The following is a 26,989-nucleotide window of genomic DNA, read 5'->3' as shown; positions in this document are numbered from 1 at the left end:
TTGAGTTTTTAAGTTTCTGGCTCTGTGGATCTCTGCCAGCTCCTCTTATTTCCTTGAAAAGTTTCTGAAGGCTTATTCCTTCTCAAGGATCATTTTAAAAACAAGTTGCAAACCTGTTTTTCAGTGGTGCGAGGATTTGGGTTAAAAAACTGGCCCTGCGTGGAGGTGTAACAAAAGCCCCCTTTGCACCCTTAGAAGGACCTTGACTGTGTAGTGATAGTTTTCTTCAAGGGAACACTTCTCCAGCCAAAAGTCCCCTGTTTAGGAAGCCTGAGAGAATTCTGAGTCTATACAGGGTCTATATGTTTTACATTTAAAATGTTTCCTCGCCCCAGAATTCTTGGATGGGAGGTTTACATGTATTTACCTTATTGTTCACATAGAAATCAGCATCGCTGTTTCTAAAAGAACTGTTTAAAATGTTGCTGAGATTATTTTTAAGATTATATAGATCACATTGTAATTCCCATTTTAATATTAGCAGGCACAGCTGTTTGGTCTAGAAACGGAGGACAGGCCTCCTCATCTCCTAACTATGAAGGACCCTTACACTCTTTGGTAAGTCTCACCTCTCACTCTGCTCTAGCCATTTGCAGACCATGCTTCTCTCTTTGCCCCCAGCTTACTCTCCAAGATTAGACGGCTTGATCCCATTTGTAGATGTGGCCCAGGTACTGACTACTGCAGTGTAAGCCCCCGGGCTCTAAAGACGCAGGACCAGATGAAATATTTAAAGTCCTGGAAGGATAATGGCCCCCTTCCCATGTTGGGGAGAGATGCCTGTGAATGATGGAATAAGTCCCCTGAAAGGAACAGCGAAGTTCCCGCTGAGCTGTAGAGCTGCAGCACTGAAGATTCTCTCATCTCGCCTCTGCTTCCCAGAATAATGGTTTATGGGAGTTTTCCCCTTGACCTTGGAATAGGAAGCCTGCTAGTTCCTCATTACTCAGCTGCTCATAGAAATCTAGTAATATCAGTACATCTCTGCCCTTCCAGTGGGGAGGGAACAGCCGACACTTTGCATGGGTTTAAGTGATATTGTAAGTACATGACGATTCGGGGTCTGATGCGCAAGCCTTTTTCAGCTCACAGAGATGGGGCTGGAAAGGTGCCTGAAGCACCGCCGTGCAGAGAGCGTGTAGACTGCATGCAGACCAGAGGGGAGGGTGGCAGCAAGGAGCTCTTCAGTCTTTCCACCTCACCCCCACCCCCATTTTTTGATATGGAACATGAAAGAGGGCATACATTTCTCTATCTAATTTTATGTTGTGCCATCCAAGGTTTCCTTCTCTTCTGGCTTACTATTTAAATGAAGGAAGATCTTAAAGTTAAAATCCGAAGGTCTCTTTCCCCCTTTGCTGCACCTTCCTGTGGTGGTGTGTGCATCCTCCAGCCCCGCATCCCAGCCAGTACAGGCAAGCCCAGAGCACACAGGCACTGCCTCCTGCCCAGCCAATCTGCAGCCGAGTTGGCCTCCATCAGCTATCTCTGGGATGTCTATCAAAACTGGGCTTTGTCCAACTATAAAACTGTAAAGACTGGGTTTATAGTTGTGAACTACAGCTTCAGTTCTCTTTGAATTCTCAACACTCAAGAAGGGGATTCACAAGCAGAAACTGCTCTCCCCACCAGGAAGCTGTGAGCCAGAAAGGGTGGTAGGCACACGTATTATTTCTTTTCCTGCTTGCATTTACACTTGGAAGTGTATGTACATATGCATTCCCGTTTTTATAAATAAGAAGCATAGACTCAAGGAAGTGGGTAGCTTTTCTCAGGTCACATCAGTAGCTGAGCTAGGAGTTTAGGGGAGGTCCCCTAACACCAGTGCTCACCAAACCAGAAGACTCTGTACCGTAGACTAACTGTATTAGACACACATTCTTCCCTCAGAATAGAATAACTAGGAATTGCTCTTGTCATACAGTAGAGCTGGTAAATTTGTGTGCACAGCCCTTTGGAACCAAAGTGGATTGTAGCATAAGGTAGTACAAAGGGCATTCGATTCAAAGTCAAAACACTTAGATTCCATCCCTGACTTTATCATTTTCTGGCAATGTGACACTGATGAATTCATTCACGTAATTTATTTGAGCCTCATTTGCATATCTATATGGAAGGACTTGCCTCACTCATGTAGGATGAGGACCCAGTGGGATGGTATATGTATTGATCACACTGAAAAAAATGAATACACATCTATACGTTCCTTTTTGTCACCAAAAACTATAGTATAGACCTTATGTAGTTGCAGAAAAGTTGGATCCTAATGGTTGGGATAAAAAAAAAAAGTCAGGTTATTTATTTATTTATTTATTTTAATCCTCATCCAAGGACATTTTTCTATTTTTTATTCAGATAGAGTGGGAGGGAGAGAGAGAGAGAAACATCGACGTGAAAGGGACATATCGAGTGGCTGCCACCCGCACAACCCAAGCAGAGCCGGGGACAAACTGCAACTGAGGCACATGCCCTTAGCGGGAACCGAACCCGGGTCTCTCGGGACCGCAGACTGACGCTCTAAGCGCTGAGCCAAACCAGCCAGGGCAAGTCAGTTGTTTTTAATTGTATAATTTGATTATATAAGGGAGTAAGGACTTTGAAATAATTTAGAAGCCCCTGGTAAACATTAATTCAGTTCTTTGTTATTCTTCAGTCTTGAATCTCATACATTAGGTAGGAGAAGTTTTGTAGTTTATTTCTGTAATTCCCCACTCCCTTCTACACACACACACACACACACACACACACGAAAATAGAAAGCAAGAAACAGGTGAAAATTGATAGTACTCAAGAAGTAGCGTCTTTATGCATTTCCCTGCCCCTGACTTGATACTTAGCACTGTATCATATGTCACAAGGACACCAGGGAATATGCCTTCAAGAAGACAATTTGATTGGGAAACTAGAAATAGTTCACCTTTCCACTGCTAATTTTAAAAAATCTGTAACCAGTGTCTGTCAGAATGTTCGTTAAATTGAATACATGTTTTGCTTTTCTAAAGTAAATCTAAATTATCTTTTAAGCTAATGCAATATAGTATATAGTATATATACATTAGACCGTCCTGGGAGAATTACTGAATTTACTTTGTTCATGAAAAATAATTATACATTAGCATTTGTCACCAATTGTCTAGGAAGGACACTATTTTTATTACCATTTTAAGGAAATAAACTTTATTGGAAACATATTTAGAAACTCTTAAGTGGAGTTTGTGTTAACTCAAGTTTTACTTATATAACCTATGCATGTGTTTCAAACTAAATCAAATAATACATCATCTATTACCAACAGCAAAGCCGAATTGAAGATCGTTTAGAAAGACTGGATGATGCTATTCATGTTCTCCGGAATCACGCAGTGGGCCCATCCACAGCCATGCCCGGTGGTCATGGGGACATGCACGGCATCATTGGACCTTCTCATAATGGAGCAATGGGTGGTCTGGGCTCAGGGTATGGAACCGGTCTTCTTTCAGCCAACAGACATTCACTCATGGTAAGTGATGAAATTCATAGACTCTGTAGTTATCGTAGAAAATTAGAATTTCAATTATAAATACTAGTGCTCCTGGGTTTTCTTTTCCTTTCTTAAATAGCTTTATTGAGATATATTCATTTAATATGCAATTCACCCATTTAAGGTTTATGATTCACTGTGTTTTAGTACATTCACAGGGTTATGCAACTATTGCACAGTCTAATTTTAGAACACTTTTGCTCCCAGCAAAAAAGAAGAGAAATCCCTGTTGCCATTAGCGGTCCCTCTCCATTCCTCCTCCCCCCGGCCCCTGGCCACTGCTGGGGTACTTTTTTCTGCCGTTGATTCACCTAGTCTATATATTTCCTATAATTGGAATCATGCAACATGTGTTGGTCTTTTCTGACTGGCTTCTTTAACTTACCACAGTGTTCTCCAGGTTTATGCATGTTTTATCATGTATCAGAGTGTCTGTTGGTTCACTTTTATTGACAAACAATATTTCATTGTATACATTGTATTTATCTATTCATCAGGTGATGCATATTTGAGTAATTTCCTCTCTGGCTATTATGAATAATGTTCCTATGAACATTCACGTACAGGTTTTTATGTGGACACATGTCTTCATTTCACTTAAGTACATACCCAGGAGAGCATTGTTACATCATTACTGGTATTTTAAATTCTTCCTCTGGTGACTTTGGCCAAAGGACCCAACCATCTTATGTTCATGTTACATTGCTGGCATTTCAGATATGAATAGTTTGATTTTCTAAAAAATAATTATTATTAAAGAAACTCAATGTCCTTGGATTCTGATAAGGGAGGCAGAAATATATGATGGGTATGTCTGTCTAAATATATGGTGTGGGACTGTGTAATTGAAGTATATAGTGATTTTACCACCACCTATTTATAAATAAGTCTGTATCTGAATGCTACTTAGGCAGATCTGTCCACATTACAGTTAGAATTTCAATGTTACCCACTACTTTTGGAAGGATTTGGGAGTATATCCTTTTTGGGGATGATTATAAAGATTAAGAGAATCTTCCTAGCAAAATGTTAAGTGGTGATAAATAATGAGGTGTCCAAATAGGTGGATAATTTAATGTTACTAGTGATTCTGCATAATTCTACTCCTAAAGTCCTACCTGATGGCCCGTCCAGTGTGGCACAGTGGTTGAGCATCGACCCATGCACCAAGAGGGCGTGGGTTCGATTTCCAGTCAGGGCACATGCCCAGGTTTTGGGCCTGATGCCCAGTTAGGGGCATCCAGGAGGCAACCAATTGATGTTTCTATCGCTCTCTCCCTTTCCCTTCCTCTCTCTCTCTCTAATATCAATAAAGGGAAAAAAAATGTAAAGTCCTACCTGATCAGTGAACACTTTCGTGTCCTGCTTTGCACCTTATAGACTCTTAAAAAAGTTGCTTGGATGGAGGTTTGTTTCCTGTTATCCCTAATGCATCTCTTGTTTAAAGATGATTCTGAAAGGAGAATGCAAAATAAATCCAGGTTATTCTGAGGCTCTTTGCTCAGTAGTATTCTCCTGTCCTCCTTTCAGTTTCTTAGTAAAAGACTAAGACCGAGTGCCATCCTGAGCAGTGTATTATGGAAACCTGCAACCAATTTGAAACCAAAAATACCGGTTTATAAATAGAAGCAATGAACTCACTTCTAAAACGTGGAAAGATATTTTTGAATGCCAAAGCTAAATAATTTTTTCTTTTTCGCTTTCCCTTGACCTCTACCCCAAAAATTCATCATTGAGTAGAAATTGTTTGTCTATTCATGGCAGTTGCTAAGAGTTAACAAAAGGAAAATCTAGATTTTAATTTAGCTTGGCCTCAGGTAATGTGTTAAATACACCCGGGATGCATATAATATGAGATTTTAGTTTGTACAGCTCTTTTTTAAAAACTACAATGTTTAAACAATACTGCTTTTAATTAAGAAATCTGGCTTTATTAAAAGCCAGATCTGTGACTTATAACCATTTCTGTATATCTGCTCTCAATCAAGGGAAAAATAGTTTAATTTCTGTAGCTGTGTTCGTTTTGCATATGTTAAACGGATGCAACATGCACCCAGGCATTGCTTCAGAGCTGGGTTTTTCCATAAATATGTGAAGTTTGCTCTTAAATACCAGATGTAGGGTAAGCAGTTCTTGAGATAGTAAACTACACATAGATCGTGTTTAGAACCGTGTGACCTTTGAGGTGCCTCTCCTTTGAGTCCGATTCAGAGGAGGGATGGGAAGAAGAGACTGGAATCATCTTTGGTGATGGGAAGCTAGACTGGCCCAGGTGAAGGGAAAGAGAGAGACTGGAACAGAGCAACAGGAAAGGGGGGACTAACAGCCAGTGTTACCCAGGAGCGTCTTTGATTTTGGGAAAACTATGCAGAAGCAATAAAGCTGCTAGTTTTGCCGATAAGGAAACCTTCTTGCCCTCTCCTCTGAAGACATTCCATCCAGGAGAACCGCAGAACGCCCCCCCCCCTCCCCACACACACACGAGAGCAACCCCAGAGATGTGACACGGTGACAGCCTGCTGTCCTTTAAACCAAAGGGGGCCTGCAGCCCCCAGACTTCGAGCTCCTCGCCTGAAAACTCCGCAACGTGTGCGAACGAGATTGGCTCGTCTTGTCCTTCCTTGTGCAAACTGGTATAAATTTTCAAACAAAAACCGAAGAACAAAGGAAATAGTTTTCGAATTTAGTCAGTCTGAAGTTAGCCTTTGACCGTTTGATACATTCCACAATAAAAAGGAAGTTGAGGGGAAGAGAAAAAAAACCCACCCCCCTCTTCCCTCTGAACAACAACAAAAATTCAAGGAGGATACTGGTAATGTTTTCCACATTCGAATTCTAATACATGAAACAGGCTATAAAGCTGGCCAGCTGCAGTAAATAAAGTAGCAGTGGGAGGTATGCACCGGAAAGCGAGCCGGGCAGCCTCCCTCCCAGCTGCACACCTTCATTTGTTGTCCTGGAGCAGGAGCAAGTGACAGTAACCGGACACCGGCCCAGGGTGGGTTTGGTTTCGAACAAGCCTCTGTTTTAGCTCGCCTTCGTAATTCTTCTGATTAAAGAATAGCCAGCTTTGAATCCTCTTGACCCCCACGCTCTTCTCGTTTCCTCTGTCCCCGCCTTCCGAAAATCAAAACGCAATGGCTTGATAACTGGGAGGATGACATAAGCATTTCTTTCTGCAGCCGCTTGAAATCGTGGTAGGGAAAACGCATGGTTCTGCCTCAGCTATTATGTTATCTCATTTAATTGCTAACATATTGTACTTAGCTTTTGATTCATAAAATGTTTTCCTTGGAGTTCTGAAGTAGGTCTTCGGAGATTTACTAAGTATTAGCGTAATGAAAGGGATTTTTTCACAGCAGCGTGGCTCATAACACGAGAGTGAATGGTGTAGGCTGGCCGGCCTTCTAGATGATAATTTGCCCATGCTCTGTCCTGCTCAAAACCTTCACCAGCTCTCCATCATCTACAAGATAAAGACAGTTTTCTAGCCCAGCTTTTAAAGTCCCATTACCATTTACCAAAAGGCTTACGTTTAGCTATTTCAATATGCAAAAACTTTCCCAGCAGTACCAGTTGGTGCCTGTTGTATCAGAATGTACCCTGTGTGTTCATACTATGTACTCCTTCTCCATCTGCCTGGATTGCCCGGCTCTACCCACTTTTCTGCCCATCTCATCCCACCGTGCCCAAAGCTCTGACTCAAATTCTGCCTCTTCCAGGGAGCCTTCCCTTGCTACCTCCTCCCGGGACAGTCCTTTTCTTTGTACACTGATAGCGCTCGGAATCGTACCATTGCCTAGATATCTATCGCACCCCGTTATGCATAGCTATATATCTTTTGTGGGTGTGACTTTTGCCTTACCAGCCATATTGTCAGTTCCTTGAACACTAAATGTTGCATTTGGTATTCCTCCCAGTAAACAAATGATTACTCAAAAAGGAAGAAGGGAAACTAGCATCTCTGGGTTTGCCAGCCCCAATGGCGGGTGCATCGTGCGCGTTAGGGGAGGCGGTCTTCACAGGAGCCCGCGAGGCTGAGAATAGAGTCCGTGTTGGGTGTTGGTCAGCTGAGCCCTAGAAAGTTTGAGTAGTCTCAGGCCACGAAGCCAGATTTAAACCTAGATATGTTGACTGCTGTGAGCACTCCCCAGAGGTTATCTGTAGGTATGCCTTTCAAGGATTAATTTCAGGTGGTAAGGGCTTGTGATTTGCAAACCTTGATAAATGTTTATTGATGAAAGAAGTTTCCAGGTGTCCCATGGCCAAGTTCCCAGAGCAGCTGTCCACCCAAATGTGGAGCTAAAGAATCTTCCCTCCAGTGCGGTCTCATTCTAGATTGAAATCCACTGTCAGATACTTATTCTCACATCAGTGTATCTATCGAAAGTGCAAGAGGTGGGAACCCTCCTCGCTCAGGTCCAGAAGTAATAAATTTAAGTTAATTTCTCTACCATGACCACTCACTTCCCTGATAGAATCTCAGCAGAAACCTCAGAATGGGGGAGTGTTTGGAAACACCTGGACTGGCCACCAGATAGTCAGAGCGCACCGGGGTGCAGCCTCCAATGCCTCACGGTGAGACCTCATGTCAAATCATTACACTTTTATTAATTATTAAAGTGGCAATATTCCAAATAGAATTTTCTTCATTAATCATTCAGTGTTCAGGTTCACAGACAAGACCTGAAAGAAAGCCTTCCAGATGACCTAATCTCTCCTTTTAACTGAATAAGAACAAAACCCACATCAAAATGTCTTCATGTGACTTTGTATGTGCTCCTAATTACTTGTCAGAAGAGTCAGCAACTATGGGATCATTGAGCTAAAAAGTTTCTCTACTATGAATATATAATATTAATGTGGCTCCCAGGTCCTTTTTGCTTCAAGTCCCCTTATTCATTTCAAAACCATTTATCAAGTGGTAACCAAATGCCAGGCTCTGTGCTCTAGGTGGTCTCTGCTCTCAAGGGTGACAGGCTTGTCGGGAAGGACACATGTTCAGACGCAACTGCTGCAGCAGCGCAGTCAGGCTCCGTAGGGGCGGACACAGCCCTGTTCCCGGGACGGAGGCTCACGCTGTCCCTGTAGAGAGTAGTGATCTCGTAAGGGTCGAGTTGCTCTAGTCGCTTAGGGATGGAAGAGCCCTGTGAACTCACACCTGCGCCTGCCCTCTGTGGCATCTCCTGTGCCCCCTTTCCAGAACCCCCAAGGGGCTTGGCGCATTTCAGAAAGCACTGATACAAGCCATCTTTGCCCACCTTCTCTCCTATCAATAACAGTTTTAGTCTGACTTCAGATTGAAAAGAATTTATCAGAAGAACATTCATTCGGTTAAGAAACACGTTTTTATTTAATTGACATTATACACAGGGGAACTTTTACCACATGGGGCCTCAGAGAACGAATGACTTAAATTAATTTTGCTTTCATACTTCTTAAGATTTAGGACATTGGATTTTAGATTCCAAACGCACTCAGAGGTCATTTAGCTCATGGCCCGTATTTTATTGCTGAAGACTGAGGCCCAGAGAGGGGAAGGGACCCAAGCATGGATACTCACTAGTTAATGGCCCCGTTATGATCAAAATCCAGACGAGCCAGCACCGAGAACAGCACTCTTTGTACTGAATACCACACTGCCGCAACAGACTTCCTCTCTAACCTAATGCCATGGCCGTTTCAACACTGTGGCCAGGGTTACAGACTGTTCTGTTACTCCGACTTACCTCATGAAACCCAAGAAAACTCTTCAGTTGCCCCTTGGCTCCCTGCCACGTGTTGCTGTTTAGCTTTGCCAATAATACTTGGCAATTAGAGAGGGTAGTGGGCAGTGATGTGCTGTCTTGGGGAGCTTTTACTAGTATGTAGTCATGGGAGAGCAGAAGTCAGAAAATTCTGTTCTGACCTCTTCAACAGAGGTACGATCATCGTACGTGAAGGTGCTTTACCATCGTCACTCAGGTTTTCACGGATTCTAATTCCACAGGATTCCATGTGTATTGCAGTACATACTGCATTTCTAAGCTGTTCTTGCCCTAGCGTCTCAAATACCTTAGAAGTCATCTCTAGCCAAGTCCCCCTACAGATGCCCTGCCAAGGGGCCCACAAGTCTCTATTAGCCTCCTTCCTTTAAGGGTGAGTAACTCCAAATGACCACAAAGCCCATTTCCAGCAAATGCTTCAAAATTCTTCCTAAATCCAGCCCCAATTTACTTCTCTGTGCAGTTCTCATTTTTCTGCCTAGAATTACCTTAAGTCAACCCAACACATATTTGAAAGTTTTTCGGTTATTTGAAGACAGGCTATTCAGTATGTTTTCTCTAGGCTAGACATTTATATCTTCAAATATTTACCCTAAAAAATAGTTTTTGATGCTGTGACTTTCCAGTGTGTTCTCTCCAGTGTATAAATGATGCTTTTCTCTTTCTGGGACCTTTTAGTATGTAGAATCTCAAGCTGAATTATCAGGGTAGATGAGGAAGGATCTATCACCAAACCTTCTAGTATTAGGATATACTAGCTCAGTGCTGGGTATATTCTATCTTCATTAAAGGCCACTTAAAAAGATCCTATTAGTTATTTCTGATGACCTCATCACCCTGCTAACAAATATTGAACTTGTAATCAGCTGAAATCCATACGCCACACATCTCTCATCTGTCCTCATGCACTTTTTGCTGTGCCAGAAAAACTTCACAGACCACCTTTGAACTGCATGCTTTAGCCTTCAGTCTGTTTCTAGCCTCAAGTTGTCTTTAGGTTCTCATTCAGCCACATGTTCTGCCAGCTCTGTTATTGGCAAATGTGATGGGTGTCGTTGATGCCCACACCAAAGCCACGCGTGAACATGTTGACCAGGGAGGACAGAGAGCCGGAAGCCTGAGGTTCAACACTGCAGACATTCTCTCTGTAGTCACATCATCCCCTGCTCTTTGAGTTTAATATTTCTACCAGTTATGTCCACTTAACTGCTCTTTCATGCAGTCCGTCTTTGCTTATTTTTCCTGTAGCATTATCATAAGACATGGGGCGTACAGCATTCCCATGAATGAGGAAATGAGATTTGTCCAGAAAGACTAGTTCTTGGTGGAGCCAAACAGTTTGAGAGGTCATCGCCTCTATTTCAGAGCACTTCGGACTGTCTTTTACACAGCCTGTTGTAAACCTTCACCCACCATCTGAGTCATCGGTTTCATCTTTCTATAGCTACTGTGTTGTCTTTTCTTCAGTAAGACATTTGCCTACCTCTTGTCTTCCACATTTTGCAAATATTTCTGAGGGCAGATTAACATCCTCCATTGAAAAATTTTAACTGTATCAATGAGGTACTTTATTTTAAGAAAATGTTAAAATAATATTCAACAAAGAAACAATGACTTAAATTCTCTATTCTTAAAAAATTTTCCCACCTTTATTGAGAAATCATTGACATCTAACATAGGTAAGTTTAAGGTATACGACATGATGATTTGATGCCCATGCGTATTGTGACCTGATTACCACAGTAAGGTTAGTTGTGCCTCCATTCCCTCACATAATTACTTCTTTGTGGGTTGCCATCCCTGCTGTTCATTAGCTCCTCAGAACTTACTCATCTTGTAACGAAATTTTTACCCTTCAACCAGCATCTCCCCATTTTCCCCACCTGGCCCTGCCCCAGTGACTTTTATTTTGTTGCGGTTTTTCTTGTTGTTTTTGTTCTGATTCTACATATAACTGAGAACATACAGTATTTGTCTTTCTCTGACTTAAAAAATCCTCTTAACCATGGATTAGTTACAACAGCATCAGAATCTTTGGGCTCACCATTTGATATTTATGCTTTAATTCAAACAAAAGTCAAGAGCTTTGGAGTGTGACCCCAGCGGCGTGGCCATTTCCACTCTATTAGCAGCCCCCAAGACACGTGGTTGGGACATGGTGGTGCTCAGATCTCACGGTACTGGGTCCACGCTAGGTACATCCCCTTCTTTCCCCCCAACACCCATTGTACTAGAATTCAGGCCCTCTGACCTTTAGAAACAAGACAGTCTGCATTGGACCATCACACCCCAAAATCAATCTTTATTTTCCAGGACAAACCAAGCCTCATTTTCTTATTTTTTCCAAAACCTTGTATCATGAACTTTAAATAAAAACAAAAACTTGTCTTCCCCATTTTTAAAATATAAAAATATACTTAAAACAGACTATGACCCATCATAGTTTTACTTGCTTTCTTCTTAAATAATAGAGGGAAAAGCAAGTAGACCCTTTTAATAGCACGGTCACCATTTTATTTTTTAATTGAACTTTTATTAGGAACAAAGACACAGTGCTAAACCATCTATCATTTAAAAATGACACAACCTTGCATTTTAAAAAATAACATTATCCTTGCTTTTTTGTTAATTTTTTTTTATTGATTTTAGAGAGAGAGAAAGGGAGAGGGAGAGAGAGACAGAAATATTGATGAGAGAAAACATCGATTGGCTGCCTCCTGCATGCCCCCGATGGGGGATTGCGCCCACAACCTGGGCATGTGCTCTGACCGGGAATTGAACCGGCAACCTCTTGGTGCATGGGTCGATGCTCAGTCACTGAGCCACACCAGTCGGGCATTACCCTTGTTTTTTTAAGAAAGATTTGGGGTAGAGGGGTAATATATATTGTATATGTTAGAAAATACACAGATGTTTATTCACTCATTCTGTGCCTCAGATCCTTTGTGGGATACATAAGTGTCTCTGGTCCTCCAGACCTTTTTCTCTGGGAAAGTGATAACTCAGGTATGTGCCTACCCATAATGGATTATTAAGTGACCTCAGAAGCCATTCAGAAAAGGGTGGACATTGGAGTCTGTGTAGGATTTTGACCAGAAGAGACAGATTAGAAAGGGCATTACAGAGCCGTAGATAAACATGATTTTTAAGAATGCAGACAATATAGGCTCTTTTGTGTCCAGATGGAGGTAACATTGCCGGATGGTACCAGCCCCTGCAGTGTCCAGCCAGCGCTGTCCTGGGCGGAGTGCCCCTCCTTGGCCCCCTCCAACAATTGGCTCGGATATTTTACATGAGAGTCCACAGGAAGAGCAAGTTCTCGTGTATATTTTTTACATCCAGATTAAATTAACTCATGGAACTTTCCACCCTTAGGAATTAAAGTAGCAGCTCATGAAGTAATTCAGTTAGGTCATTCATACCAAAACAGAAAATGCTAGAGCAACTTGGCACTGTATAAAAGCCCAGAGTAGGCCTTGGCCATTTTATATTTTTTCAAAATCTGTGGTCGTTGTGTTATTTCAGCTTTTATTGTAGCTGTAAATTTTTTAAATCAAAAGTATCTTAATTGCTTAGAAAACAGAAGTGTAAAATGGGTTCAAAATAAGAAGAGGGTTTAGGCAAAGCCGCGTTCGGAGTGAAAACCTAAAAACAAAAAGCTTTGACCGCATTTAACCACATTTCTGAAAGGCGAGGACTGTACCTAATTGGTTGACATTCACAGTCGTGCATAATTATAGCTTCCATAAATTGTCTTAAACTCTGAAGTTGAGTTTAACCACAAGGTCTGTCCAATATTAGTTAAATGACATCTTCGGGGAAGCATTGTCCTGATACAATAGCCACGTTCATTTGCAAGCGGGGAATTGGGCATGTTGTCCAAAACCAAGGGACTGAGTTGCCATGTTCTAACTTCTCGTTTGCGTTCTCCGTTCTGCTCACAGAGGGTCTCGTTCGGAGCTGCAAGTGTGTGAGAGGTACTGGAGAATGGTAGTCTCTGGGTAATGTTTCTGTAAGCTGCCCAGATTCCCCCGTGTAGTCTCGATGGGAAACAGCTGGTTTTTGTTTAAAAAGCTGTTTGGTGAAATGTCTGAATCTTGAGGTGCAGAACTGAGGTCATCAGTGCAGCAGGTGCTCAGGAACAAGTGGGCTAGGCCCTGGGGACCGCCGGCCCTGTCACCTTCTGCAGGGTGCTTCCTGGCAGCGGAAGTGTTGAAGTCGGCACCTTCATTTAGGACACACAGATAGAAGTAAGTAATCGCATTAGCGAGGCGATTCAAAGTTGAGTATCTTTGAACACAGCCAGCCCTTGAGTAAACAATTAGCTCAGTATGAAAGAAATCAAAATGGTCATTTCCCTCACCGGGTTTCAAATGCAAAAGTCTAAGGCCTTCGCTTCCATTAGATATTATAAGAGCTTGAATTTTCTCTTTAAATACACCAACAGTAAAAGAACCACAATTTCAAATAAGTAGTCCCATAACCTAGTGTGTTTCTGAGTTTATGGATGCCATCTAAGCAAAGGGAGAAAAGAAACCTGAGTTGGCAAGACCGGCACCGCGGCCGTTTTGGAAAACAGCAAAGAAACATGTGGAATCGCTACAGTCCCGGGCACGTCAGATGTCCGCCAGTCCGAAGATGAAAGGAAACAGCCTCCTCCCCGGGGGGCTGGAGGTTATTAGCAGCTGTTTATCCAGTCGGGAATAGAGATTAACATTGTAATTTTTTTTTTAAGAACTAGAAGAAAATTTGTTTGGGAAGTTGGCTCTTCATATCAAGTCACTGTGCATTGCCAAAAAAAACTTCCTTTCTCAGAACTCATGTACTCAAGTTGAGCAATGTTATGATTCTCTGAGAAACTGGATTACCAAAAATCCGTCTCCATTAGAGAGAGCAGGGAAGGGGCGGCGTGGCCGGACTCCGCCAGCTTCGGCTTCGCTGCGCTCCGGATGTGAGGCTGGCTGTTTGCTCCGGTACCTGCCCCCAGCCTGCCTCTGAACGGGGCGCTCGGCACCCGCCCCGCCCCTTCCCCGACTTAATCTCTGCCACTCCGAGACGTACGCAGATGGAGTTTGCCTATGCCTACTGCTTGTAAAATGCCTTTTCGTGACATGTTGGGGAAGCCGCTTAGCACTCTGTGGAGCTTGATTCAAAAAAAAAAAAAAAAAAGAGTTGGATATTGGTATTCTTTCCCTGATTTAATGCTACTCTTAATGTCATTTTCTTTTATTAAATCCTTTCTTTTGCTTTTGATCTTCTTTATAGCAGAGCCACTGGTCATATGGAAACTATTATTGGGAGATGAAAGACTTCATTGCAGTTAAATAAGAGTGAATCATTTGGGCCAATAACACACACGCTCGGTGAGGTTCCGTTGGTGTCCGAATGCCCTGTGTGGTTCACTTTGTAGCAAAGCCACTGAGGTTTATACAGAGATTTACGAAAACCGGCCTTTTGTCTGAAATACGTGGTCTGACGATATGAAAACATTAATATGCAGTTCTTAGCTGCTTATACATATACGATCTAAATAATGCCACTCTTCAGTTTAAAATTGAGACTTTCATTTAAAGTTGAGAGTCTTTTAATTAATGTTAAATGTCAATTTTTTCCAAATAATATGTAGATAATCTGTATCAAAATTCTACCCATCATGTGACAAGTATCCAAAGTTCAACTTCTTCTTAGTAGTGTCTGGCTTTCAGTCTGATATGATCTCACCATCCTGTAAAGTGCTTTGTGACCTTGTTTTCTTTTATGACATTCATCTTATTTTGCCTTATATAGTAATTATGTTAGCCCACCATTAAGATGAGAGCCTTTAAAGTAATAGTTATGTCTTTTATCATTTTTTCCTGAAAATGCCTAAATAGAGCCATGCATATCGTAGACATCCAAAAGGCATCTGTTGGGTTACATGAAATGTTTATTATTTGATAGAAACATGCTAAATGTATAGTCAACAATATCGGAAGGTGTTTGATTTCATAAATAGTGTCACAGACACATGCCATTTGTGTCATCATTTACTATTAGGAAGCATCTGATTGCACATGTAATACTATAGTCCTGTAACAGTGGCCTCTACCCCCCAGTGCCTGCATCTCAAGACAAGTATAGGCTTTGTGAACAGCAGCAAAACAGTTGTTGAAGTGTAAGCCCTGCCACATTAAACAGTGTCCTTGAGTGTGTGTGTTATGGATGGGGTTCAAAATGGATGGTCAGGAGAGAGCCCTGTCCATGCTCAGCAAAATGACGAGAGTTCTGGAGATCCAAACAGTCCAGGAAGGGTTTAGAATACGGTGATCTGTGGGACCAACCAAAGAGAAGTGGCCAGTGAGTTGTGCAGAGCGAGCCAGCCCTGGGAGACAGAGCCCGGAGGGCCCTGCTCAAGCCTCCGCATGTGAGAGTGAACACAGCAGAGGAGAGGTCATGAGTAGGTAGCTGAAGATTAACTTTAAGGAATTTAATAATAGGAGGTACCTACAAGGCCTGGCCCTCAGGTGTCCAGGTGAAGGTCGCAGAAGTATAGGTATTGATCTTAGACTTGATCCACAGAAGAAGGAAAACCCATGCTGCAACCTTGATATGCAAGGGACCAAGTGATGAGCGGGGAATATGGCATTTAACAGGTTAGTATTTAGAAAGTAATTGGGAAGAAAGGTTTCATTTGTTTAGGTAAGGGTCTTTACACTTCCACTTCCTTTTCAAGTATTTTACAATAAGCTTGTTACTTGGATAATAAGAAAAGCATTTTAAAAACAAAGGCCATCTCTGGCTGGTTTGGCTCCGCAGTTAGAGCGTCAGCTTGCGGACCAGAGAGTCCTGGGTTCGGTTCCCACTTGGGGCATGTACTTTGGTTGCAGTTTGTCCCCAGCCCCATTGGGGTTGTGTGGGTGGCAACCAGTCAGTGTGTTCCTCTTTCATCGATGTTTCTCTCTCTCTTCCTTCTCTCCCTCCCGCTCTATCTGAAGATAAAAGCAAAAATGTCCATGGGTGAGGATAAAAACAAAAAACAAGAAAACAAAGGCCTGTTAGGTAAGGCTAAATCCCTGGTGACTGGCCTCGGGACTGGCCGCTGGGCGCTTTGTGTGGAAACCGTCCAAGTGATCAGTACTCACATGTGTGCTCGCACTGCAGGGATCTGAAAGTGCACACAAGTGTTCACCCTACACAAAGAAACTACCTACAACTAATTGCAGAAGTGCACCATAATCTGTGGGCTAGATGGGCTTCTTCACTGGGCATGGGCCAACTTTAGTTCCCTGCGTATTAACCTGTATGTAGAGCAGGGGAGGGACGTCGATAGCCACCCCTCGCAGTACCTTCTTGGTGGGTGCATCCAGGTACGGTTTCCCCGTAGGAAAGTGCTGTAGAAAACTGGGGGCAAAGGGTGGAGATACAGAGGAGAGAAATGAAACAGCTTTAATAGATGGAACTTATGATTTAAGATTAAAAAAAAGGTGAACTGAAATCAGATAACAGCCATTTGCATCTCTCAAACTAGATCACAGAATCATTCCTTTTAACCATTTCAGTGGACATCATGGGAGTTTCAGCCTAGCTGATCACATGCCTGGTCAGCACTGCCGAGATTAAAGTCATTTAGATCATGTTTAAATTCTCTTGAAAATTATTTTGTCATCTGGAAAAAATAAGCATTAATTTCATCTCCAAGAATTGCCCAATAAGGTATTACCTTAAGTTTCAGGCTAAGTGGAAGTGAAGCTATGAGATTTTGTGGGGGTGGTGGTGGGATAGATGTTCTTAAGACATTTAGGAAGTCTTCTCCAAGTAAACATTTCCCAAGAATGAAAATCCAAACAAAAGAATTGAATCCAGATCTGACTTTCGTGAAAAACCCTTCAAATGTGTAATCCCATGAATTAAAAATAATACACTCTCATAATTTTTTAAATGAGGGAAAGTGGAAATCATATTTGTGGTTGAAAGGTATCCTGGATGTTAGGACTTTCTCATAAGAAAGTGCCAGTTATTAGAGGTGGGTCTTGTTTTCTACGGAGTCTCCGTGCCCCTGGTGCTGGTTCTCATGGTGTCTGTCCGGCTGCCTTCCCTGAGCGTCCAGGTTCCCACCAGTGGCTCTCACAGAGTGTGCATGACCACTTCCCACCTCTTTAAAAGATCCATTTTTGGATTCAGCTGTATTTTACACATTTGGAAAAATAAGTTTGCTCTCCTCTAATATGACAGAGATGTGGCGATATAATTGGAAGTGAAATGTAGCACTCGACAACTGTCATGTATAATTGATATTTCACGGGGAGATTACAGTTACAGACACCAAAACTGTTTTCTGTGTCAATGGGTGTCTAATTACAGGCGAAGCCCATCCACTTTTTGTGTGTGAATATGGCAAAACAAGAAGATAAAGAGAAGAGAGAAAAAGTAAAAGCTCCCAGGACCTTTTTCTTTGTCCAATTCTTGGTAAAAATCTTCTTTTTAAAAATCACTTATGTCAAAAGAAAAATTTGGAACCAAATGCCATTAATAACAAACTTCCATTTTGATGATACCAAAATGTTTCTAACGGCCTAGAAACTGAGGACAAGTGTCCTGAATGTCCCGCCCTGCACTCTTTTAGAAGGGTTGTGGGGGAAGAAGGAGCCGAGGTCTGCAAGCCTGTTCGGAGCAGTATCTCTGGAGATAACATTAACAGGGATTGAATAACTGCCAAATGAAATTTAATACGTTTTCCCATCCATGAACTAGGCTCTTAAATACAACAGAATAATCACTTTCACAATACTCCCTGGAAACAAAGACAGCAGAGGCACTGAACGTGTGTGAGCGCGTGTGTGTGTGTGTGTGGTTAGCTCGAGGATCGGGAGAAGGGTATTTGCCAGGGTGCCGTGTGCACCCCCACGCACAGCAGCCTTGCCAACAGCCACCTCATTTGAAGCTGCATATCTTCTAAATCTGTTTATGTTGCAGGAGTTGGGGCACATATTAAATTTTGTAATTTAGTTAGGCATCATGGCCTTGGCCTGAGTTGGTGAACCATGAGGTTTTTTCCTCTATAATAAAACCAAGATGATTTTCACATCCGTATCTGTAGCTACACACACACACACACACACATAAATGCACAGTTTTAAAACAAGAGCTCCAGGGTGCACACCCCTTTGTCCCTTAAATCTCTATGGGGGGCAGAAGTAGGTTTACAGCGGTGAGTACACAAAACACAGGCTTGATTCTTGTATTATTTATTAATTGTATTATTTTCCATACACGCAACTGTAAAGCTACTTTTGCCTCACCTTGTATGTATACCCAAGCAAATTGTTCAGTAGCACACGTTTTCTGAGTTCGAAATGTGTTTTAGTTCTCTAACTGGATGTTCACGAAGTCACCCCTTCTGGCCTTAGCTTTCTTCTCTGTCAAATGAGGGATTTGGCTTAACTGGTTTCTAAGTCTCTCCAAACCCTTAAACTATATATTATGATTAAAAAGTGCTTCTGATATATCAGTCTTTTCCTCAGAAAGTAAGGTCATTTAAAATGTACGGTGCTTACAGATTCAAAAGAAGTAATGCGCTTCTCAAGTTATTTAATTATTCCCAATGAGAAATATAACACGGGAGAATTTAAATAGTTGTATCGCGATTTGAATATGACTTGAGCTGAGATGAAATGTAACTTAGATATTAGCGCCTACCAGCCGCGGTCTGCGGGGCCTGCAGAAGGGGCAGGCATGTTGAGATCACATGCTCTGGGTTCCTCCTCTTTACCCTTTGTTGCTTATTGGATCACAAATGGGGACCCCTGACCCTAGGGGGCTCGTTCAAAGGCTGGCCCGTGTCTGCTTCAGAATAGCTGGGCCATCAGAGATCTCGGCATTCTGAGTTCAGAAATACTAAGAGGGAGTTAGCAGCAGGTCCGGAGCCTGAAAGAATGTCCCTCGAGGTACATGCAGGGAGAGTCCAGGATGGAGCATGAGGGGCAGAAGCCAAAGCGAGACAGAGGCACCAGCCCAGGGAGGCGATAGACGAGGGACGAGGAGTGGCCTGGGTCCTGAGAGCTCTCCGGGTCCAAAGCCTAGATTACAGAACCCTCATGATAAATCTTTTGTTTACATTTAATTTATTGGGGTGACACTGGTTAGTGAAATTATATAGGTTTCAGGTGTACAAACCTAAAATGCATCATCTGTATATTGCGCTGTGTGTTCGCCACCCCAAGTGAGGTCTCCTGTCACTATTTATCCCCCTCTTCCACCTCCCCGCAGCCCCGTTCCTTCTGGTAGTCACCATGCTGTCGTCTGTGTATGAGTTTCGGGGTTTTTTTTGTTTGTTTGTTTAATCCCTTCACCTTTGTCACCCAGCCCCCCAGCCCGCTCCCCCCATAGCTGCCATCTGAGCACTTGAATGAGGCTCTGGTTCTTACTATTAAAACTGCCACCTCAATTGATCAGAGCACAGAAATCTTACAAAGATCACTATAAGCTCCGCAAGGACAGGGGCCACCTCAAGGTTCCTCACCGTTGTGTCCCCAGCACCTCACAGAATGACAAGCATGGGCTAGATTAGTAAATATTTGTTGAATTAATAAACGTACACTTTGATCAGTCAATTAATGGTTATGGAATATTTTTTAGATTTAGTTCTGTCTCTTGGTTTTAGCATAAATACATCTAAAACCACATTGTATGCGACTGTAAGAAGGCTCTTAAAGACTGCAAAAAAGTTATAATCAGTATTAATAAAATGAACTGTTTTCATAGGCTGGCTTTTAACTTTAAACTATTGTTTTTCTAGGTAAAAGGGTTATCAAAATAGGGCTTTCATGAAGTATGAATTTTCTTTTAAAAAAGCACCTCCCTTAGAACCTAACTGTAGGTTGAAGACGTCTGCTTTTTCCCAGTTACATTGTTACATGTTTATTACACGGAATGCTGACTGTGTCTGCACAGGTAGCAGACTGGTTGGTCCGTCTGTTTCTGGGTTATCCTCGTGATGGATTTGTGCTGGCCATCCACTGCCTTTCTTTCCTTGTCTTCTATGGAACCAGAAATAATGTTTCTGAAGGAGTGGTAAATAGGACATGCTGTTGTGGTCAAGGAAACATGCAGAGCAAAGCTAACTCTTCAGATTACAATATCGTTTGACAGCCAGAGGCATTGGAGTTGATCCTGGAGAAGCGAGCTCATTACCACATGGATTTGGACCTGTCACCAGGCATTTGTTTGACCTGGAATACACAGAGTTTACCAGGGAGGTCTTAGAACATTCAAGACAACTTTGTCCCCAACTTCCTTTGTGGAAGAGTATTGATGTATTACTTGATATGATCTATAGAAAAAAATATAAAATTTGGTAACATGTATGGCTGAAATCTAAACAAAAACACAGAATTTTTTAAAAAAAATGTTTTTATTGGTTTTTTTAGAGAGAGCAATAGAAATATCATATGAGAGAGAAACATCAATTGGCCGCCTCCTACATGCCGTCGACTGGGGATTGAGCCCGCAACCCTGGCATGTGCCCTGACTGGGAATTGAGCTGAGACCTCTCAGTCCATGGGACGACGATGCTCAATCCACACCGGCCGGGCAGAACAACTATATTTTCAAACTTTATAGTAATATCATGTAAGACTTCACTGTCATTATGCAGGGCAAAGATTTAAAATCAAATGGATATGAACAAAGCAGAGACAAAGGTGCAAAGATGATCTGAAGTGAAGGTAACTTGAGTTCTGAGGGTTCTTGAAGTACATAGACCCTTGTTGTTATGTACCATGCAAGTATTTTCAGTCAGAGTATAGAACAATGTCGGTAATTATTATGTACCAGTAGTTTTGCATATTGCTTCTTATTACAATAAACATGGGACTTATTCTCTAAAACTTTTAGTATTATTTTCTCCATTTTGGATTTGACTAACTTACCTGCGGTTATACAGCTATTAAAGAAACCAATTACACTTGGAATCTAGATATTGTTGACTCTCACTATTGTATTCTTTTCACTCACTCACACTGGCTTTCATAATAGTCAAGACAAAGAGAATATAAGGGTAATTGATTGTGAGTTCTTTTTTCCTGTTGTAGAAACTAATCTCAGTGTGATCCAGAGGGGAAAACAGAAATCGCAAGATCATTGTCAGAATATGTTTTAAGTGAAAAGCAAAGTATTAACCTTAAATTACATTGTAGAGGCCTACAAAGAAGGCTTGAAAGTTTTAATAGCGTGATCCTAAAGCAAGGACTGTACGTCTCCACTATGCTCAGATCTGTGGTCACCTTCAGTGAGCCCAACTTAGAATCATTTTTTGTGGAAATCCAAGAAATTAAGTCCACTGGGAATACCAATACATATGAATCAGCACCGAGCTAATTATTTAGGTTAACATTGATTGACAGACTTAAAAAGCGACCATTTGATCAAGGCCTGTAAAATTCATGCTTACAAGTTGACATCTTAGACTGAAAGGATAGTCATCGATGGGTCTATCTGGGAAATGCACAAATATAAAAATGACAAATCAAAACCTGAATGGAAAATAGCTATCAGCCTTTGTTTGGAAGGAAAAAGAAAAACAGACCAGCAGTGAGTGAGAAGTGGCCGGAGGAGCTGTGGGCACGGTCTGCTGGTAGGAACCGGCTCGGGGAAGGGTGAAGGCGGGAGGGGCGTGGCAGTGTGCCAGGTGTGAGAGCAGGGCTGGCACCTGGAACTCCAGACCTGCCACCAGAACCAGCGGGTGGGCTGTCCAAGGGACCGACCTGGGGTAAAGGTGGAATGGACTGCTTTGCGAGATGACCAGGGTCTCAGTGCATTTGCTACACACGCTAGATACTAAGTAACCGCCATTCAGAATGGGCCAGAAGGAGACACAGGCACATGGGTGGCAGACACACAGGGCTCCTCAGATCTCTCAGCTGCAACATTCAGCTATACTTCCTGATGTGCATGAGTCTTTGAATCCTGTACCATTCTTGCTGTACTTCAAATCTGAGCAATTAGTGTGATTTATATGATTCTTCCTCCTGCCTCTGAATGATTTTCTTCTGTATTGTTCTGGAGTCTAAAGGTAATAACTTCACACTAGGCTGCCTTTAGCTAGCATGTGCTCTGTTCAGTTCTGTGAATGGTGCTGCTGGCTGTTCCGATTCTTATTGTTGTTGCATTCCTTGGAAATACTCTTTCTAAACATTTGGTAGCAAAAGAGTAAAGATTCTCCTTTGTGGCTTTATGTTTCGGATTGGAAAAAATTCAGGTTTTCTATTTATAGCAGTCTAAATTCATGGATAAATATTTTCATTGTTAGACTCATTGTCCTATGTAAATGTTCACCCAACAACAAGCTAAGAAAATAACTCGTTGGAAATGCAAACGAAAATGCAACTACTGAGGTTCCTCGTGGTCTGCAAAAGCTTAATGGTTCTGCTTTAAGGCGCACGCTACAAAGCCAGCGGCCGCTGTCTCGGTGCACGCGTCCACCCTCTCTGGGCCTGGAGCAGGTAGTAGTAGTTAATAAAAAGCTCAGCAGTCGTGTTTTCAGACCACGTCATCATGCTGTACTCTATAATTTTATTCTTGGAAGCATAAAGAGTGTTTACAATATGGTGTCTTCCTAGGATCAGAATAGTGGGGGAAAATGGAAAAATGTCCAAGCATCTTTGCATGGCAATGATGGCATTACTGGTGTGTTTAATAAAACCTTTATTGGTACATTTTCCGGTGTGGTGGCATTGGCAGAAACGGTCCCCCTTTGGGTTTGGAACTCAGCAGCTGATGAAACACAGTAAACATTAATTTGGAATGGGCTGCCAGCTTTGGAAAGCCAGGTGACATTTTATTATATTTGTACCAAGCAGGGGCTGCGTCCCATACTGCTGCAGCTTCCGCCGTCAGAGGCTTAGCTGGCATTATGGAAAAAAAATGGCAGGCCTGAGAATCTTATCCCCTGAAATGAAAGTCGAATGCCAAATTGAAATTCCTGTAGGATTTCCGATAGCAATGGGGGAATTGAGAAGCCCACAATTAAGCATATGGGCATTAAGATAATTGTCAGATCTGTTGGCGGACATGATAGAAGACAGATGGGTACGAATCAGTGCGCTCCGCTGCAGCACCCTGGGAGACAATTTGACGTTTTACCTGCCTGAGCTGCTCTGCCATATTTGTCACTGAATGTACAGCCCAGCATCTTGCTGAGTGTTAAGTGGTTTTGCAGGGCACTCGAGGTGCATGTGCGATCCTGCAGCGCCCTCTAGTGAAATGCATTTGGGAGTTTTGTTTTTCAAAGGCCAGTTTTCCTTCATCGGGTCCTTGGCCATCCCAGGAAACAGCTGTCTCACCTCTGGTTCCCACTCAATTCTATGGTTCCTCTCACCTTGCAGGTCGGGGCCCATCGTGAAGACGGCGTGGCCCTGAGAGGCAGCCATTCTCTCGTGCCAAACCAGGTTCCGGTCCCACAGCTTCCTGTCCAGTCTGCCACGTCCCCTGATTTGAACCCGCCGCAGGACCCTTACAGAGGTGGGTCCCACAGAGGCACTCTGACCTCGCCCCAGCAGCAGCTGGTATTGATCCCAGCTCCCTTGGCGTTCATCCCTCAGGGAGCTTTGGTTGAAAGATCATAAGTAGACGGGGAAGTGTTCAGAACACAGCCAGCTAGGTGTGTTTCTGCAGTAGCTGCTTTCCTCGGACATCCCTGAGATCTGGTACTATGTCAGCAGGGAATGAGACAGTGCGCTGATGAGAGGAAATTTTATTTTAGCTATTTCCACATTTTACTCATTCAGGTCCTCTAATGTGGTTAGTGGTCGCCTGAAAAATGCCATTTCCAAATGAATAGGAAGGAAGAAGGCTGTGTTCTTTGTTGAAGGTCGAAGGAAATATAGGTACATTTTAAGAAAGGGAACTTGGTCGGACGATCTTGGGAGTCGACTCGTCTAGCCCTGGAACAGGGCCTCGCACCACTGACCCCGGCAGTTGTGCGGCCTGTCAGGCCCCATGCTCCTGTGACTGACCGACCAGGGGACAGGAGACACTTAATCAACTTCTCATTCCCCTCGTGTTTAGAGTAGAAATGATAACACTACCGCAGGAATACATGGGAGCGTTTTTTCACCTGTTAAACATCGTCCTAATCTGGGTGTTTATTACATATGGGTATGCCGCCCTGTTTTTGTTTGAATCGTAATAATGTGGCAGATTTTTTCTTTAAAGAGGTTTTTTTTTTCCCTCTGTCCTTGATTAGTGCTTCTTTTTTTTTTTTTAATCCTCACCCAAGGACATTTTTTTCCGTTTTTTGATCAGATGGGGTGGGAGGGAGAGAGAGGAAAAGAGAGAGAGAGAGAGAGAGAAACATCGACATGAAAGGGACACATCGAGTGGCCGCCACCCACACAACCAACCAGGGCCGGGGACAAACTGCAACCGAGGTACGTGCCCTTAGCGGGAACCGAACCCGGGTCTCTCTGGACCGCAGGCCGACGCTCCAACCGCTAAGCCAAACCAGCCAGGGCAATTAGTGCTTCTTAAACCTGAAAGTGTATAAGCATGACCTGAGCTCTTGTTCTCATGCAGATTCTGACTCAGTGGGTATGGGATTCTGCATTTCTAATGGGCTCCCGGGTGGCAAGGATGCTCCCGGCCCATGGACCAAATTCTGAGTGACAGGGTTCTAGACCACAGATTATAAATAGAGGGCAACACATGCTTCTGCCTTAGAAATAAATGATTATATTAGGGTCAAGTTTATATTGTGATCTTGGAAGTCGAGCAATGAAAGAGCTAGAAATTTCTTTAGTGAGCAGCTATCTGCTTTCCATATGGACCATTTTTAAATGTGATTACTCGTGGAGGATAAGAGAAGGCTAATTTCAGGATATCATTAGGGTGTCTATTGAAGTCTTGACTGTACATATTTAGCATACTCCTCGGGAATTATATTTTAAGGACATTTTTCTATTAAATCATTGCCTATGGAAGAAACTCTCAATATAATAGCTGATATTTACTTGGGTTCTTAATCAGAACATTGAGGTGTGTGATTTTCCTGATTATGATTTTCATTGCAATTAAGTTGATGTTTTGTAGACAGTGAAATTACCATCTACTCCAAAAGATTGCAAAATAGAATTTAACCTCAGAGCCAATGCAGAGAAAACTTGTTTCTGCAGGTGCATTTTTGAAACTTCACCAGGTAGGACAAGGGAAAAAAAAGTCACAGAAGGATCACAGTTGAGCAGTATGGATTGTGTAGCTGGCGGCTCCACAGCCCTGGGTGTACGTTGTGCCCCGAGTCTTTGGCGGAAGGTCACCTGGTCTCCTTTTCGCGTAGGCATGCCGCCGGGACTGCAGGGCCAGAGCGTCTCCTCCGGCAGCTCCGAGATCAAATCCGACGACGAGGGCGATGAGAACCTGCAGGACACGAAATCCTCCGAGGACAAGAAGTTAGATGACGACAAGAAGGATATCAAATCAATTACTAGGTCAAGATCTAGGTAACAGTATATAATACTGTCGCTTCATTTAATTCCTTTATTGGACTTTGATGAAGTGAACAGAACAGGAAGAAACTATTCCGTTTTTTCCTGGCAGGTAAATCCACAGCTGAAAAGAAATTTAAAGGCCTACTCTAGAGGGACTGATGTATCGTTTCGATACCTGTGCTCTAGTGGTGGCGGAAATGTCTTTGCATTGATGAATTTGGACCCGGTGCTAATTGCACGTGGTACAAACAATTTGTAACTGATTCAAATACAAACGGTTGATTTATAAGACTATACTTATTCTATGAATTTGGTCAGAAGTATTTCTAAAATATTTCTAAAAAGAGATCTTTGTGATATTGAAAACTTGATATATATGCAACTCCATTGCTGTAATGTTTTTCTTACCTCAGAAGTGAGAAAATCTGATTTCCCAGCTTTATCCTAAACATGTTGAAAGATATATATATATGAACAACACCTAAATTGCTCATTTTTTTCCTCCTGGATACTCCCTCCTATAGAAAATACAACAGCAGGAAAACAGTGTCTCATTGGTTTTTGAGTCTTTCTCCCTGAACTTTAACTCTTGCCTGATAATCAGATGGTTTTTGAATTCCATGGCACCTGTATTCTTTATGTGAATCCCACTGGGTTGTTTAGATTTGCAAGTTAAATGTACTAAGACTACACCTTCCTTTCAAAGGCTCTTGTTCTCAAGCTCGTATCTCGTGTCCTACAGGAATTCAGAATAGCCAGCTTTTCATTTGCTTTTATAATTATTATGATAAATTTTACTACATGCCCTACCACAATTACAACAGTGGTAAAAGCTTCTAGCTTACGTCTCTCACCATCACTACGGTTTCCTTTCTCTTGGCCACACGGGAGAGAAATCCCAGGGAGGGGCTTTCTCGTGCTCGCTGTCCTCTCCCTGAGTCCAGTCAGTTCTTGGTAACTTAAGTGGTGGCCATCAGTCATGCATGTTAATGGATCCTTTGCAGTACAACATTTTAACTTGCTGTTAAGAACCTTCTTGTTTTAAAAGGTCACTCTTGTGACAGTTACTTACTCCTCCAAAACTGTGTTGTAAGGCGGTGCTTTCTAAATCTGGGCAGTGTGATTTGCATGACCAATTCTAATTAGTTATTAGCCTGAATACCTTTGAAAAACAAATCCCATTTTCAGGCCACCCTTGAAAGGGTGTGGCATGTTTGATATATAAAAATATTACCCAGCCTTTTAGA

At 42.5% G+C, this 26,989-nt stretch overlaps 1 protein-coding gene across 11 annotated transcripts in view; it reads left to right on the top strand.

The window, feature by feature from the left end:
• The window catches only part of TCF4 (transcription factor 4), a 349,525-nt gene that overhangs the window by 319,202 nt on the left and 3,334 nt on the right, over positions 1 to 26,989 (top strand). For 7 of the 11 annotated variants that reach the window (XM_036244526.1, XM_036244524.1, XM_036244525.1 and 4 more), the window contains 4 exons: positions 482 to 558; positions 3,296 to 3,499; positions 23,646 to 23,781; positions 25,592 to 25,754. In XM_036244526.1, the coding sequence (XP_036100419.1) occupies positions 482 to 558; positions 3,296 to 3,499; positions 23,646 to 23,781; positions 25,592 to 25,754 (580 nt within the window). The remainder of the gene's footprint in view (positions 1 to 481; positions 559 to 3,295; positions 3,500 to 23,645; positions 23,782 to 25,591; positions 25,755 to 26,989) is intronic. The other 4 variants (XM_036244527.1, XM_036244531.1, XM_036244530.1 and 1 more) reach the window with 1 other exon arrangement.

This window comes from Molossus molossus, unplaced genomic scaffold (genome assembly GCF_014108415.1).
Source record: "Molossus molossus isolate mMolMol1 unplaced genomic scaffold, mMolMol1.p scaffold_m16_p_6, whole genome shotgun sequence".
In the NCBI taxonomy this organism is placed as follows: Eukaryota; Metazoa; Chordata; class Mammalia; order Chiroptera; family Molossidae; genus Molossus; species Molossus molossus.
This window is presented reverse-complemented; position numbering and strand designations above follow the sequence as displayed.